General features: G+C 53.6%; 1 protein-coding gene across 2 annotated transcripts in view; it reads left to right on the forward strand.

Annotated features, from left to right (window-relative positions):
- Window positions 1-928: 928 nt before the first annotated feature.
- LAMC3 (laminin subunit gamma 3) overlaps window positions 929-16,355 on the forward strand; it is a 62,942-nt gene continuing 47,515 nt past the window's right edge. For both annotated transcript variants that reach the window (XM_049711409.1, XM_004269086.3), the window contains exons 1-2: window positions 929-1,383; window positions 13,873-14,177. In XM_049711409.1, the coding sequence (XP_049567366.1) occupies window positions 1,008-1,383; window positions 13,873-14,177 (681 nt within the window). In that variant the 5' untranslated portion in view covers window positions 929-1,007. The remainder of the gene's footprint in view (window positions 1,384-13,872; window positions 14,178-16,355) is intronic.

Genomic DNA, 16,355 nt, shown 5'->3' on the forward strand with positions numbered 1-16,355 from the left:
CCCACAGAGCTGGAGAATGGGAAGCGCGCTGCTGCAGAAAGCCTCCTCTGTGACCTCGCTTGCCACCAGAAAAAAATCAGCAGAAGGGCAGAGGATGGCCTCTGCCCACTTTTACGTTCCCAGTCTCAAGCAAGGACATCTGATGGGAAGGACCTAGCTGTAAAGGCTGCAGCTGAAAGATAGTCCTGAGCGTGTTTAGGAAGTTTATTACTATTTTCCTTAGAGTTTTTCTGGGAAGGGCTGCTAAGTTTTATCAAGTGTTTTCTCTAGCATCTATTGATATGAGCATCTGGCTTTCTCCTTTGATTTACTAATTTTAATGAATGGAGCATATAAGGGGGCATCTCCTGCGGGTGGGGGGAGGGAAGGTCTCTCTCTGAGGTGATGTTTGTGATGAGACCAGGTATCCTTGGTCACAAATGTCAGCTTAGAATCTCTGCTTTGAGAGCAGAGAATAGCCAGCAGCAGAAGGACTTTTCAGAGTTAATGGAACAGTGGAAACTTAAGGATCTACCCCTAGGGTGACTTCATTGCTGGGAGGAGACGTGCAACGGGAAAGACCAGGTAAAGACCCTGATGCCCCCTTTTATTTCAGGACTTGAAAGGCACTAGTGAGCAGTTTCCATGTCATGAACAGCCATTGAAACCTCACAAGCACGGTAATGAACCTGCATCATTACCAATCCCTTTTTACAGACGAGGACACCGAGGGTCAAAGAGCCAGGGTCCCCCAGCAGAGCCAGGGCAAAGCAGCTGGGGCTGACTCCCAAGCTGAGCACTCCCGGGCACGACCACCAGGAGGCGTGAGCGCCCAGGGACGGAGCGGTCGGGAGGTTGGGGGGCGCTGCCCGCCGTCTGTCCCTCCCTCCCGCCATGGGTCCCGCCCGCCGGGGGAGGCGCGTACTGGGGCCCCGCGCGCGGTCCGCGCCCACCGGAGCGGGAGACGAGGCGGGCGCGCGGAGCCGGGCGTGCACGGCCGGACCGCAAGGGCGTCGGTGCCCTTGACCATGGCGGCGGTGGCCGCGCTCCTGCTGGGTCTGGCGCTCCTGGCGCCGCGGGCGGCCGGCGCGGGCATGGGCGCGTGTTACGACGACGCGGGGCGCCCGCAGCGCTGCCTGCCCGTGTTCGAGAACGCGGCGTTCGGCCGGCTAGCCGAGGCCTCCCACACGTGCGGCCGCCCGCCCGAGGACTTCTGTCCGCACGTGGGCGCTCAGGGAGCGGGGGCGCAGTGCCAGCGCTGCGACGCCGCCGACCCCGAGCGCCACCACAACGCCTCCTACCTCACCGACTTCCACAGCCAGGACGACAGCACCTGGTGGCAGAGCCCGTCCATGGCCTTTGGGGTGCAGTACCCCACCTCGGTCAACATCACTCTCAACCTGGGTAAGCGCGGGCTCAGGGCACCGCCATCACCTCGTCCCCTGTGCGCACCATCGGGGGCTCGAGGCTGCGCGCCCTGGGTTAGCTGTAGGATCCAGATATGGGAGGCCTCAGGAAAGGGACCTGTGCCCCCCACTATCTGGAAGGATAGACTGATGAGTGTCTCTTGGGGCTGGGAGGGGTGGGAAGCCTCCTGGGAGCCCTTTACAGAGCAGCGGATCTGGGTGCGAGGACCATGCCCTGTAATGATTGTCCATCCTAGACCCAGAGCTGTTGTGGGCAAAGAAGGGAGGTGACCCACCAGGGGGTGAACTAGTCGACTTTCTGGGGCAGGGGCTCCTAACCTTGGGGCATCTGGTTGACTTCTGGGGTTCAGTGAATCCCTGAGGCTGTGTGCCGTCCCTGGGGGTGATCTTGGGGACAGAGCCAGCGTGTTCATCACCGAGAAGTTTGCCCTCAGGGCAGGAGCCGAGTTTCACCCGGCTGTTGGGTAACTGGACCGGATGGCATGGCCTCTCTGCTGTGCCCAAGCCTTTCCACCCAACCACACGCCATGGTGCAAGAGCCCTTAGGTCCCCGGGAGTCACAGTCCCGAGTCTGGACCCAGCACCACTCATGGCACCTCCCCCATTTCAGGGAATGGGAATAACCACCTCCCCCCCGACCCCTGGCTCCGTAGCCCTTTCAGGGAGGGAGTGTTTCTATTGGTCCACACTCCCTTATCTGTGGGTTCAAAATCTCCCAAAGCTCTGAAAACTCAAAGTATTTTTTTTATATTTATTTATTTATTTGGCTGCGCTGAGTCTTAGCTGTGGCACAAGGGCTCTTAGTTGAGGCATGCATGCTGGATCTAGTTCCCTGACCAGGGATCGAACCCAGGCCCCCCACACTGGGAGCATGGAGTCTTAACCGCTGGACCAGTGGGGAAGCCCCTCAAAGTATTTTTATAACTCATTTCGGCTGCTAAACCTGACCTGAGGCTACTTATAGACCTTGTTGATCCTAGCGTGAATAGTCATACGTTCTGTTCCTGAGATGTTTGAACATGGCTGTTAGCCCCAGACCCGGCTGGAGGTGTTAACGCAATGCATGGCATAAGGACTGCATCATCTCTCTAAAGTCTGAAGGGTTCTGAATTCTAAACCACATCCGGAGCCAAACGGTTTCGATAAGGAATTATGGGAATGTATCCCTATTTTTCAGATGAGAAAATTGAGGTTCAGAGAGGTTAAGTCTTTTACCCAAAGACACACAGCTGCTAAATGATACTGACATCCGTGTGTATCCAAGATCAGAGCATAAACTTCTTGACGTGAATTCCACCCATTGGTGGAGTTGGCTTTTCCTAGCTCTGGGTGACAGTGCCTTGGGGAGGGCTGGGGAAAGGCACTGAAGTGGTAGGGGGGACACCGAGCCTTCTCAGAAGAGCAGGCTGGTTCCCACTGCCACCGCAAGAAGCTCGGTTGCTCTGAGGCCTTGTTACCACCCATTGACCTGTCGGGCTCTCCAGGTGGGGCTTGTCGATGGGATGGGAGGGATGGGATGGGACGGGTCTCTCTACCCAGGCGTGCGACAGGAAACCAGTGGGGGGAGAGAGGTTGGGGGAGCTGGCTAGACTGGCCTGGCAGGACCCCAAGGCCACAAGGGAAGGAATCTGGGATAGGATGGGGTCTGTGGGAGACAGTTTGTTCCATGACAGAGGATGCGGGATTGGCTGACGGTGTTGCTTGTGTGGGTGGAACCTGGGTCAGATGAGGGGCTCAGGCCAGGCACAGACGAGGCAGGAGCGGGCGGGGGAGGGTCTACGTGTTTGGATTTGGGGCAGTTCCCGTTTACACTTGGTGTGTGCCAGGCCCTACGCCACACACACACACACACACACACACACACACACCATTGTTCTTCCCGTCGTGTTGTGCAACACCAGGCATGTGGGAGGGGCTCTGGAAGGGTCCGCACAGTGAATGAATGAAGGAGGCCCCCACCTCCTCCGTCCTGTGCCCCGGGCCCAGCTCAGGTCTCTCTTTTGCCTGCCTCAGGCCACAGAAGAGGCTTTACACTCAAGCCCAGCACAGCCACTCACTGGGCGGACGCCACCCCCTCCCCGTGCCTCGGCTTCCTCCCTGTGAAATGGGGTGAGAGTTGCCACCTCTCGGGCAGTGTGCAGGTCCTGTGAGCTCAGGTCAGCCAAGCGCTTACAGGAGCTGGGACAGTCCTTGTGTGTGACCAGCAGGACTCTGCTGAGAGCGGCTCAGGCTGAGGTTCCCCTTGGGGTGGCCTCTTCCGAAGGGATTGAGAAATGTTCTCCCAGCTGGCTCCCCAAAGACATCCTGACCCTGGTCCCATTTATGCAGGAGGGGTTCTGGGCACCCACAGCAGCCCCAGACAGACGCGGCCCACATTTGGTTCCGTTCAAATTTGGTTTTCTCCACGCTGAGCCACAGGTCGCATAGTATCAGGGGAGGAAGAGTGCTGGGACCATCAGGGTATCGCCGGTGGGGGCTGGGTGGGTCCTCAGTCAGGGTGGGCGGGAGCCTCTCCTAGCCCTCAGGCCGCCTCTGCTGGCTCTGCCCCCTCTCTCCTTGACCTCATTGGAGGGAGGAGTGGGCAGCGGCTCTAGCCCCGGTCTCCTGGAGGGAGTGGGGTGAGGCCGGGGGAGGGCCGGTCAGCCCTGGACGGAGGTCGCTGCTTTCCCAGCCCCCTGCGAGCTCGCAGACATCTGTTCCAAATCCCTGAGTCCTGTCGCTAAGCTGAGCCTTCCTGTCTGGGATGAAAGGCAGCCTTGGGGTCTGGTGGCTCCCAGCCCTCCACGGAGGCCGTGGGAAGTGAGCAGGCTGGAGCCTCGGAGTGGGTGTGTGGGAGGTGGGTGGTCATCAGGGGTAACACAGTATTCAGGGGGCCCTCACCACGTGCTAGGGACCCCACTAAGTCAGCACCCCATCCCAGCACCGTTTGTTCTTTTTCTTTGACCACGCCGTGCGGCGTGTGGAATATTAGTTCTGCGACCAGGGTTTGAACCCGTGCCCCCTGCATTGGGAGCGTGGAGTCTTAACCACTGGACCACCAGGGAAGTCCCCGTTTGTTCTTTTATAGACAGGGAAACTGAGGCTCTGAGGATGAAATCAGTGCCTAGGGTCCCACCGCAGACCCTGGGACCCTCCCCGCAGTGCGCTGCGTTTGGGGATGATACACGTCCAGGTTATGCCTCAGCTTTCGGCTGGCCTCAGGGGAGTCTCCCTTCTTGCTTGTACACTTTCTTGGATTCCTGAGAAGCTACTGGAAAGACCATTAAGTCCCTGAGCAGGTGAGTTCTGAGCCCCTGAGCGAGGGGAAGTTTTCTCCAGCCTCAGATCCCGGCTGGGGGCTGCCCGTGTGCAGGGCCAGTTCTCCCTGCATCCGTTCAGCATCTGCTCCATCTTCATGGAGCCAGAAGACGAGCTGGGCCCCGGGAACGATGTGGATGAAGATTTATGCTCAGGGGACACACCCGGGGTGAGCGGGCCTCTTGGAGATGTGAAGGGTGGTGGGAGTTGACAAAAGAGTGGCGGGCATCCCAGGTCAAGGGGAGCCAGGAGGCCGCTCTGTGTGTTCTTGGACCTGCACGGCCTGGATGGCCAGAGCGGAGGGGACAGAGGACAGCGGGGCCTGGCCCAGTGGGAGCTGGACGTCAGAAGGACCTGCCGGCCCCAGTGGAGCCTGACGCCGGCTGTGTCTCCTGAGCTTTGACTCCACTGCGTCTTCCTGTCGAGTGGGCGGCCGTGTTTGCATTGGACGAGGCCAGTGCCGGGGCGCCAAGTCCTCCTTCCTTCTCCCTGGGGGTTCTGGCTGGAATGCCGGGCCCCAGTCAGGTCAGGGGTCAAGGCAGCGGCCCTGATTAGCCTCTACCGCCGAAGCAGCCCCCCATGGCCCTGGGCCCAGCTGGCCCTGGCTGGCCTCGCCCCCATCTGGGCTCAGGATGGACCCAGCCGTTGCAGGAGTGGGAAGTCCCAAAGCCCAGGAAGGATGCAGGCAGCCTCCAGATCTCCCCTCCCTCCCCTCCCGCTCTGGCTGCACCAGCCGCACTTCAGCAGGGCTGAGGATGGGCCGAGACTGCCTCTGTCCTCCTGGTCTTTGCCTTTGCTCTTGCATCTGCCCGGCAAAACTTCCTGTTCCCGCCTTCTCCTGGATAACCCGTATCTCATTCATAAACAGAACAGCCTAGTGCCTACTGCGTGCCAGTCCCTGTACCAAGCCCTGGGGATGCAACAGCGGACAGGCCACTATCTGCCCCACTAGGCTTTGAGGTCACCTCCTACAGGAAGCCCTCAGCCCCCAGGATTGGGCAGAGAGCCTGCCTGTATGCTCTTGCAGCCCCTCACCCTTCCCCCGTCACAGTCTAGATCATAGGCGTGAGTTGCTTGTGTCCATCACTGGCTCCAGGCTACAGAGGGAATGCCTGTTTTCACAGCTGCACCCCAGCGCCCAGGGCAGGGCCCCCTGCACAGTGGTGCTGTTGGTTGGGTGGATGGATGGAATGACAGCATTTAGTCATGCGTGTGCCGGGGACTGTGGTAAGTGCTTTGCAGGCATTTACTCATGAAGCCCTTTTATTGTGATACCCATTTTGCAAATGGGGAAATGGAGTCACTGTGTTCAAGACACTTGCCCATTTCACTGGAGGGAGGTTAGGTCTTTTGCCCAAGGCAACAGAGCTGCTAAGCAGTGGAGCGGGGATGTGAACCCCAGCACATCATGGCTACACTGTATTTCCTCCCTGGAAACAAGGAATGAGTGGATGAACGCATGAATGAATAACTCCCCAGCCTTCCAGATCCATCCCAGACTCTTAAGCTGTGGCCCCGCCCTTCCTCCTGGCCCTGCCCCGCACCTGGGCACCCCAGGGCTCCAGCCGCTTCACCTGCCTCCCTTCCCCTGCTCTCTCTCATCTCCCCGCCAGCTATGCCACCAGCTGTGCCCTCTCCCCATCTCATGCCCCTGGCTTTGCCTGTTGGGATCATGGTCGACATTTGCGGCTCCACCTGCACCTCCAGCCCAGTCTCCCACCTGAGCCCTTGACCAGGTCATTCAAGCATCCTCCTGAAAGCCGACCGTTGAATGTCACGCATGGGCCCCAAACGTAGGGTCCAAAAGTAAAGGTGCACCGTGTAAACGATATTCATAGCAGCATCGTTCACAATAACTGAAGAGTGGAAGCAACCCAAGTGTCCACTGATGAACGAATACGCAAAATGTGGCACCGCCGTACGATGGCATATTTTTCAGCCTTCAGAAGGAAGGAGGTTCTGACACATGCTGCTACGTGGATGTACCTCGAAGACATTATGCTCAGGAAGATAAGCCAGACACAGGACAAACACTCTATGACTCCACTCATATGAGTCCCTAAACGAGTCACATTCATAGAGACAGAAGGTAGAATGGTGGTTGCCAGGGGCTGGGGGAGGAAAGAATGGGAAGTTAGTGTTTGATGGGTATGGAGTTTCAGTTGGGAAGATGAAAAAGTTCTGAAGATGGATGGTGGCCACGGTTGCACAACAGTGTGAATGTGCTTAATACCAGTAATCATATGCTTAAAAATGATTAAGATGGTAAATGTTATGTTATATATATTATGTTATGTTATATATATTTTATGTTATATGTATATATTTAAAATTAAAAAGTAAAGGCATCCTTCTTCCTTCCCCCTCGTCTCTCCATGCACCAAAGCAAGGAACTCAGGAATCCGCTGCAGTTCTTCCCTCCTCATCCTTTGACTTCAGCATTCGCCAGATCACTAGATCATTCTCTGGAATGTTCCTTGTCTTTGCCTTCCTCTCCATCATTCCCACTCAGCCCCTCATCTGTTCCCTGATTGATGGCAATGGTCTTAAATGCCCTGACACCTCTCTTGGCAGACTTGTAGTTTGTACATTTCAGTCATGGCTCCATTCAGACTGGACCTCAGAATCCTTCTTAACACAAAGCCCTAGGCAATAATCAATCAGACGAAATCTGTTCACGCTCCCCAGGTTAGACAATAGGCTTGACAATCTTGATATCCATATTTGGGGTTTAGACTCTTGGCCCAAAGTTGAGGGAACTGTCGTGGGCCTGGCTCTGATTCAGCCAGGCTCTCATGGTGTCTGGCACTGTGGTCACAGGGATTCCCCAGCTCTTCGCAGGGATTCAGCGAGCCCCAAATTGCCAAGAGCTAGGATGGGAGAGGAAGACGAGAACAGTGGATGGCCAGATGCTAGGGCGGAGGAGCCCTGCTGTGATGCCTCCTGCAGGCTGGGAGCGGCTCTCCCCACCTGGTTCTCATGCCCACAGTGGGCAGGGCAGCCTCGCCCACGCATTTCCGCTCAGCTCCCCACCCTGTCCCCTGCAGCCCCATCCCCAGGCCACTGCTCCCCAGATGGCTCCAATTAAAGGGCTTTGTTTTGTTTCCATTTTCCCAAAATAAGCCTCTCCTTCGGAGCTCGTTCTGCTCGGTCAGTGCCGGATGTGGGCCAGCCTGCTTTTATGGCCGCCCTGGTGTCATTCCTGTTGGGCTTTACGTCCCAGCTGGCTGGAGAGGACATGGCTTGGTCTTCCTGGTGCTGGCTTGGGCGACCTCTGCAGTTTTCATGGGCACTGGCACCTCCTTCCTCGGCAGCCCTTTCTCTCTGAGCATTGAATGGAGGGGTGGCTCGTTTGGCAACCTGGGGGCAGACAAGCCTGTAGTTGAGCAGAGACTCAGCTGTTTTCTACGTGACCTTGTGCGAGACCCTTTCTCCTGCCTGAACCTCGGGTTCCTTGTTAGTAAGACGTGCACGGTTATGGAACTGTTTGGGAGTCTCTGAGATGGAGTGTGCATAGAGCACTTAACAAGGTGCCTGGCACATAGTAGGTGCTCACTAAATGCTGGCTGTTGTTCAACAGACTCATTCGGGGGGTCGTGATTGGCAGAACCCTGTGACAGCCTCAGTCATGTTGTCAGGCCTGCCTGTCTCCACTTGTTCACTGGATTGTAACCTCCTTAAAGGTACAAATCATGCTTCATCTGGCAAGCATTTATGGAGCGCCTGCTGTGTACCTGGCACTGTGCTCAGCTCTGAGGATTCACTGCCCCGTCCCAAGGAGGGCACAGACTAGTGGGAGGGATGAGCAGGTCTTTACAGAACAGGGTGAAGAGGCTCAGGGCAGCTGGGGAGCACCAGTGAGGCACCCATACCCACAGCTCCAGGGATGAGTAGCCATCGGGGAAGGTGGGAGAAAGGTGTTCCACACAGGACTCAGGCTGGGGTATTTGATCAGTCTGCTAAACCAGTGGGATGAGCAGGGATGCACGGAAGCCAGCCAGGTGAGGAGCAGAGGGAACAGCGTTCCAGGCAGAGGGAACAGCCTATTGGGTGGCTGGGAGTTGAGATCCGTGTGGTCCCAAGCAGTGTCACTCCGCAGTTAACAGGTGGGGATGACGTTTTGGCCCAGCTTTTTTGATGGGAGCACACCTGTCTCAATCACCCTGAAGCTTCATTGGCCCCTGGAGCTTGCAAGGGTCTGGGTTGAGGCTGCAAATTTAATTCTTGTCACTGTTCAGAAGATCTCAGGGCCAGTTCCTTCCCCAGCCTTCGGGTTGCCTTTGGCAGAAACCTTTTCATCGCAAAGCAGGGATTAAGTTGCTTTCTTAGCCCTTCTAATTAACTCTTGGCCCTTCTGTTAACTCTTGTAACAGAAAGTCCCTGCTGCGCCTCTGTGACGTACCTGCATCTTCTCGCACCTGGCTTGGCAAGGAAAGGGAAAAGCCGCGATGTTTCTTAGTGTGCGGTGTTGCTCATTTGCATGAAATCCCGGTGGCGCCTTTTTCCAATCACGCTTCTAGCTGCCAGCTACCTTTTAAGTGACTCCAAGTTCCCCTCCTGAGAGGTGTCTGGCTGCGAGATGTTTACAGAGGAATCTGGGCCCGTGGACCCACGGCGACCTCCACACAGCATCCTTTCGTGAACGCGCACCTGGGGCAAGTCCTCACCTGGTTCCGAGGTCTGACGCCTGCTCAGAACAGAAGCGGCCGCCCCAGACACCGGCTCCGTTGGCAACACATGCTTTCTTTGAAGGGGCTTGGAGTGACAGTGCCAGGCTGTGCTGCAATGTAACTTTGAAAAGCATCTTAAAACAGAACATGGCAAGGCGGTTGCTTTTTAAATTTTTTTTTAATTTGTGTTTTCTCCAGTTTTTAAATTAGAACAAACTTCATGAGAAAAAATTGGGAAAATGTAGAACACTTGAAAAGGGAAGAAAAGTCACTGAGTCCTCTGCCCTGAGGACAGTCATGCTTATGCATTCGATATCTTTCTTTTCTGCTCGTTCTTTAGGGATTTTTAAATATCATCTGACGATTCTAAATGTAAGGTCGTTTGTCTTTTTTTTCATTCAACATTTTCACTTTCCCATGTAATATAAACTCATTGTCAGCTGTTTCCGTGGTTTCAATCATCCTGTGAGTTTATCCCTACAATTTATTGAATCCTTATGGTTCCACTTTTTTCCCTATTATAAAAAAATTCCTTGATGAACTTCTTGATGTAGGTCCCATGCCTTGTTCGAATTCCCAGAAGTGGGATTTTTTTTTTTTTTTTTCCACCAAAGGCCAGGAATATTTTCATGGCCCTTCATCTGTGTCACTACACTGCATTCCCAAGGGGCCAATATGTATACTTTTGCCGCAGCTTTTTCTTTTATTGTGGTAAAATACACATAACATAAAATTTATTACCTTAACCATTTTTAAGTGTACATTTCACTGGTATTAAGTACATTCACACAGTTGTATTATTGTTGTATATTCACCACCATCCACCCACAGAATTTTTTCATCTTCCTAAACTGAAACTCTGTCCCCATTAAATACTATTACTCTCTCCCCTTACCCACCATTCTACTTTCTGTCTCCATATATTCGACTCCTCTAGGGGCTTCATATAGGTGGAATCATATAGTATTTGTCTGTTGATGACTGGCCTAATTTGCTTAACATCATGTCCTCAGGGTTCATCCATGTTGTAGCATGTGTCAGAATTTCCTTCCTTTTTAAGGCTAAATACTATTTCACTGGGTGGATGGACCACATTTTGTTTTTTAATTCATTAATTTAGTTTTGGCTGCGTTGGGTCTTCATTGCTGCGCGCGGGCTTTCTTTAGTTGTGGCATGAGGGCTCAGTAGTTGTGGTTCGCGGGCTCTAGAGCGCAAGCTCAGTAGTTGTGGTTCGCGGGCTTAGTTGCTCCACGCCATGTGGGATCTTCCCGGACCAGGGCTCGAACCCGTGTCCCCTGCATTGGCAGGCGGATTCCTAACCACTGCACCACCAGGGAAGTCCCTGGACCACATTTTGTTTATTCGTCATCTGTTGATGGACACATGGGTTGCTTCTACGTCTTGGCTATTGTGTGTAATGCTGCTATGAACATGTGTGCCCAAATATCTCTTCAAGACCCTGCTTTCAGTACTCTGGGGTCTATACCCAGTAGTGGAATTGCTGGATCATATGGTAAGTCTATTTTTAATTTTTTGTGGAACCGCCAAACTGTTTTCCAAAGCAAATGCACCATTTTACACTCCTACTAGCGGTGCACAAGGGTTCCAACTTTTCCACACCCTCACCAATGCTTGTTACTGTTATCTGATTTTTTAAAATATATTTATTTATTTATTTAATTTACTTATTTTGGCTGTGCCGCGTCTTAGTTGCGGCACGCATGTGGGATCTAGTTCCTCGACCACGGATTGAACCCGGGGCCCCTGCATTGGGAGCGTGGAGTCTTAACCACTGGACCACCAGGGAAGTCCCTGTTATCTGTTTTTTTAAAAAATAATAGCCACCCTCATGGATGTGAGGACCAATTCAGTGCTTTTTAGTGCTATTCATAGACTTGTATACCTATCACCACAATCCATTTTTCAACATTTTTATCACCTCCAAAGAAACCCTGTTCCCGTTAGCAGTCACCTCCCCCTGCCAAGTATTCACCCAACACCCCAGGCCCTGAAAACCACGAATCTACTTTCTGTCCTTCTGGATTTGCCTATTCAGGACATTTAATATAGGTGAAATCATACATTATATAGTCTTTGGGATTAGCTTCTTTTATTTATCACAATATTTTCAAGGTTCATCCACACTGTAGCATGTGTCAGGACTTTATTCCTTTTTCTTGCCAAATGCTATTCCTTTGTATGACATACCACATTTTATTTATTCATTTATCTGTGGACGAACATTTGAGTTGTTTCCATTCTTTGCATTTTATGAGTACTGCTGCTCTGAACATTGGTGTCCAGGTTTTTGTGAGGACGTATGTTTTCATTTCGCTTGGGTACACGCCTGGCAGTGAGACTGCTGAGTCATGTGGTAACTCTGTGTTTAACATTTTGGGAAACCACCAGACTGCTTTCCAAAGCAACTGCACCGTTTTACATCTCCACCAGCTGTGTACGAGGCTTCCGATTTCTCCACCTCCTTGCCAACACTTATTTTTGTCTGTCTCTTTTATTTTATCCATCTTAAGGGAGTGAAGTGGAATCTCATTGTGGTTTTGGTCTGGCTAATGATGTTGGGCATCTTCTCATGTGCTCATTGACCATTGATATATCTTTTTTGGAGAAATGCCTATGTAGATCCTTTTTTCTGTTTTCCATTTTTAAATTGGGTTATCTGTGGTTGTTTTTTTTTTTTTTTTTTGGCTGTGCTGCACAGCTTGCAAGATCTTAGTTCCCCGACCGGGGATCGAACCCTTGTCCCCTGCAGTGAAAGCGCCGAGTCTTAACCACTGGACCTCCAGGGAATTCCCGGGTTATCTGTCTTTTTATTTTTGAGTTGTAAGAATTCTTTAAATGTTCCAGATAAATTCCTTAACAGATTTAACGCTTTGCAAATATTTTCTCCTATTCTGTGGGTTGGCTTTTCATTTTTCTCAGTGGTGTCTTTAGAAGGACACATTTTTTGATTTTGATGAAGTTCAATTCATCTGTTTTTTTTCCTTTGTCAGCTGTGCTTTTGGTGTCACGTCTAAGAAGGCTTTGCCTAACCCAGGTCATGAAGATTTACTCCTATATTTTCTTGTAAGAGTTTTATAGATTTAGCTCTCACTTTGGGCCGAGATGTTTAAACAGAGGATTGAAGTGACTTCTCCTCAGTGCATGAGGGAGACCGTGGACGGTGACAGAGGTGGCAGCAGTGGGAAAGACCTCCTGGGGTATCTGGGACCAGGGCAGAACAGCCAGAGGGAAGAAAGCAGATGTGGGAAAGGGGTGGAGAGAAGTTCTGTGCTGCTCTGGGGAATGGGAGGGCTCCCTCCCTCTCTTGGTCATTCATTCGTTCATTAGTCCATCGGTTTTTCTGTTCTTAGGCATTACTTGCTGACACCTGTCGGGGCAGATGAGGATGTAGGCGGCCGTCCTCCCCACCCTCCCTGCTCCCCAGCCGCATGCCCCTTCCCATCCCAGCCTCCCAGCTCTGAGTAACTGTGGTGGATCTGGAGCCATTGTGAGCGCTCCTGCGGCATAAAGGTGGCAGCTGGGCAGAGAGGAGGGCAGGGTGTGGCCTGAAGATCCCACATCTTGATGTCAGCAGGGTTGGGGAGGGGAGCAGGACTGAAGCCGATGGAGAGGCCACTGGTTGGGGGGGATTGAGCAGAGGGGGCCGAGGAGGGGACTTAGGGTGGGCTGGAAGGAGCAGCCCAGGAGCAAGACCCAGGAGGCAGGGCCAGGAGTGTGGGCTGCACGGAGGCCTGGGGAGGGGGCTTCCAAGTAACAGCGATGATCTATGGCCCAGGAAGTAAGGCAAGGCGTGGTCCCCTGGCTGTGACCACAAGGGGCTGTGGTTGCAAGAGCAGTTTCTATTGAGTGACCCAGAGAAGCTGCACAGCAGTGGACTGAGGGTTAAATCGGGAGATGAGACCATGGGGCCAACAGATACAGACTTCTCTTAAGAACTTTGGATCAAACAGAAGTTAGATGGAAGCAGGAGACAGAGAGGGGTTTGGGGGGGTTGTGTTAGGATTTGGGGGGCTTGAAACAGGCATGTCTCCAGACTCCAGGGGTCTAAAATCACTGGAAGGGAGTGAGACCAAAACGCACAGGTGGAAGGTTTGGTTAATTGGAGCGTAGTGAAAGAAATGACTTTCTAATGGTAGAGCAGGCTTCTTCAGGACGTGGCAACATCCCATTGCTGGAGATAGTTGAGCAAAAAGAGATGGCTGCCTGTCAGGGGTGTTACTCTGCAGATTCCTGTGCAGGGAGACAAACGGGCCTAGTTAAGGGATGGCAAGTACTTGGGAAGCATGCCGGCATTTTCCTCTCCTGTGTCCTTGACAGGCATCACTAATTAATCATGGCACATCCAGCACAGTGCTCCAGGCAGCCTCTAACGATCCATCCAAGATAGTACACGCAGCACAGCCGTTCTGCTCTCCCTGGACCAGGATTCTGACGCTCCCTTCCCTTCTGTAAAATGGGTCCATGTCTTCCCATTGCAGGGAAAGCTTACGAGATCACCTACGTGCGGCTGAAGTTCCACACCAGCCGCCCTGAGAGCTTCGCCATCTACAAGCGCACCCGGGCCGGCGGTCCCTGGGAGCCCTACCAGTACTACAGCGCCTCCTGCCAGACGACCTACGGCAAGCCCGAGGGCCAGTACCTGCGCCCCGGCGAGGACGAGCGCGTGGCCTTCTGCACCTCGGAGTTCAGCGACATCTCCCCGTTGAGCGGGGGCAACGTGGCCTTCTCCACCCTGGAGGGCCGGCCCAGTGCCTACAACTTTGAGGAGAGCCCCGTGTTGCAGGTCAGAGAGGAGTGGGGCTGGGCGGGGGCCGGGTTGGGGCAGGGGCTGGGCTGGACACTCGGGTCCAGGGGACCCCAGGGAAGTCTAAAAGGGCAGGACGACACAGGGGACTGTGAGACCTCCTGTGGTTTTCAGATTTGAAACAACAGAAGCTTTTGTTGTATCTGAATCTTTTGTGGATGACTGATAATGAAATAGATGGAAGAGGGTGCCCTGTGACAGCCACCAACTCAGCTGACCCCTTCCTTAGGCAGGTGTGGGGAAAGGACTTCCCAAGGGCACACATGGGTTGGTGGAAGGGCCCAGCGCAGACCCTGAGGGTCCTGACTCCTAGCTGGGGGTTCTGCTAGAACTCCCTGCTGGGAGCCCCGCTTCCCCACTCTGTGATGGATGGCGTTGCCTGCCCTGTGTGTCTCCAAGGGCTGTGACGGGGATTAGAGGGAAAACACGAGAAGAACGTGAGTTTGGAGTCACAGAGTCCTGGGATCTGTGCTGTCAGGCAGAGCTACGCAGCAGAACCTCTTGCAGCGACAGAAATTATCCCTAGCAGCACCCTCCGGTATGGTAGCCACAAGCCACGTGTCTGTCTGTAGAACACATGGAATGTGACTAGCACGACTGAGGAATTGAATTTTCATTTCAATGAAGTTTAAACAGCCACATGGGGCCAGCAGCTGCCACGTTGGACAGCCAACTGTAGAGTGACCAGCACAGTGCGTGTCCTAGAAGAGATGCTCATTCACGCTTTGAAGATAAGAGTTCGTGAGCTCACCCATCTTATGGCAGAGAGCATGGCAGGCTTGTGGCTGTGTGCATCCATACAGGGCCCCATCCTGCCCACCTGGGTCTACTCAGCTCTGTGGCCCTCCCAGGATAAGCACTCACGCATGTCCACGTTTCTGTGCGTCCGTGACGGTTCATCTGTGGAGGTGGTGGTCTGTTTCATGTTCTGGGCCATTGGACGGCCCTCTAGTCCACTTCTCTGCATTCCGACAGACCTCTGCCGAGAAAAACTGCTATCTTCTTCCCTCGACGTATTCAGAGCATTTCCTTTGCCTGTCTGGGATAATGAGGGGGCTGGGATTAGAATCCCGTTTGTTTCTGGAGGGAACACTGAGGCCCAGAAAGAGGTTGTGCCCCACCCAGGCTGTCCAGCACAAGAAAACACGGTGTCGGCTGGCTTGAGGTCCCCAAGGCCACCCTCAGCTTCAGTGATTCACTGGAAGGACTCACAGAACTCAGAAAAGCCGCTGTACTCACGGTGATGATTTATTACAATGAAAGGATACAGGCTGAAACCAACAAAGGGAACAGGTGCATGGGACGGGTCCAGGAGAGACCAGGCATGGGGCTTCTGGGTGTCCTCTCCTAGTGGGGTCATGGGGACAGTGCTGATTTCTCCCAGCAACTGCATGTGACAAGTGCATTGCCAACCAGGGAAGCTCCCCTGTGCCTTGGGGTCCAGCCACATGCACATGGCGGACAGCCTATGTCTGACCTTGATCTCCAGCCCCTCCAGAGAGCAGGCGGATTCTGTGTGGCCCAAGGCCTCCCCATAAATCACATTGTCAGCATTGACCAGCTGGGGTGGCCCAGGGCCCCAGGTGAACAAAGTTACTCTTATCAAGGAGGACATTCTGAGGGCTTGCAGGTGACCCCCCAGGAGTGGGGGGCAAAGGTCAGAACTCTCTCAGGCAAGGTTAATCCTTTCTGGCACAAAGTCTTATCTCCAGACGCCCAGGCCCTGCTTATCTCATTAAAAACGTTCACTTGTGGGCTTCCCTGGTGGCGCAGTGGTTGAGAGTCCGCCTGCCGATGCAGGGGACACAGGTTCGTGCCCCCGTCCGGGAAGATCCCACATGCCGCGGACCGGCTGGGCCCATGAGCCATGGCCGCTGAGCCTGCGCATCCGGAGCCTGTACTCCCCAACGGGAGAGGCCACGACAGTGAGAGGCCCGGGTACCGCAAAAAAAAAAAAAAAAAGTTCACCTGTGCTCATCACATGATTCTGTTGAAAATGACAATTTCTTCTCCATGGGGCTCCAAGCTCTATAGATTAGAAAACATTGGCCAAGGGCATCTGAAGACAAGCACAAGGGCGGGGCACCTGCTCTGCCTGCATCTGTGCTATCTGGACAGAGGGGCCCCCTGACTCGTTGCCACTTATGTCCTGGATGC

Source organism: Orcinus orca, chromosome 6 (assembly GCF_937001465.1).
Source record: "Orcinus orca chromosome 6, mOrcOrc1.1, whole genome shotgun sequence".
In the NCBI taxonomy this organism is placed as follows: Eukaryota; Metazoa; Chordata; class Mammalia; order Artiodactyla; family Delphinidae; genus Orcinus; species Orcinus orca.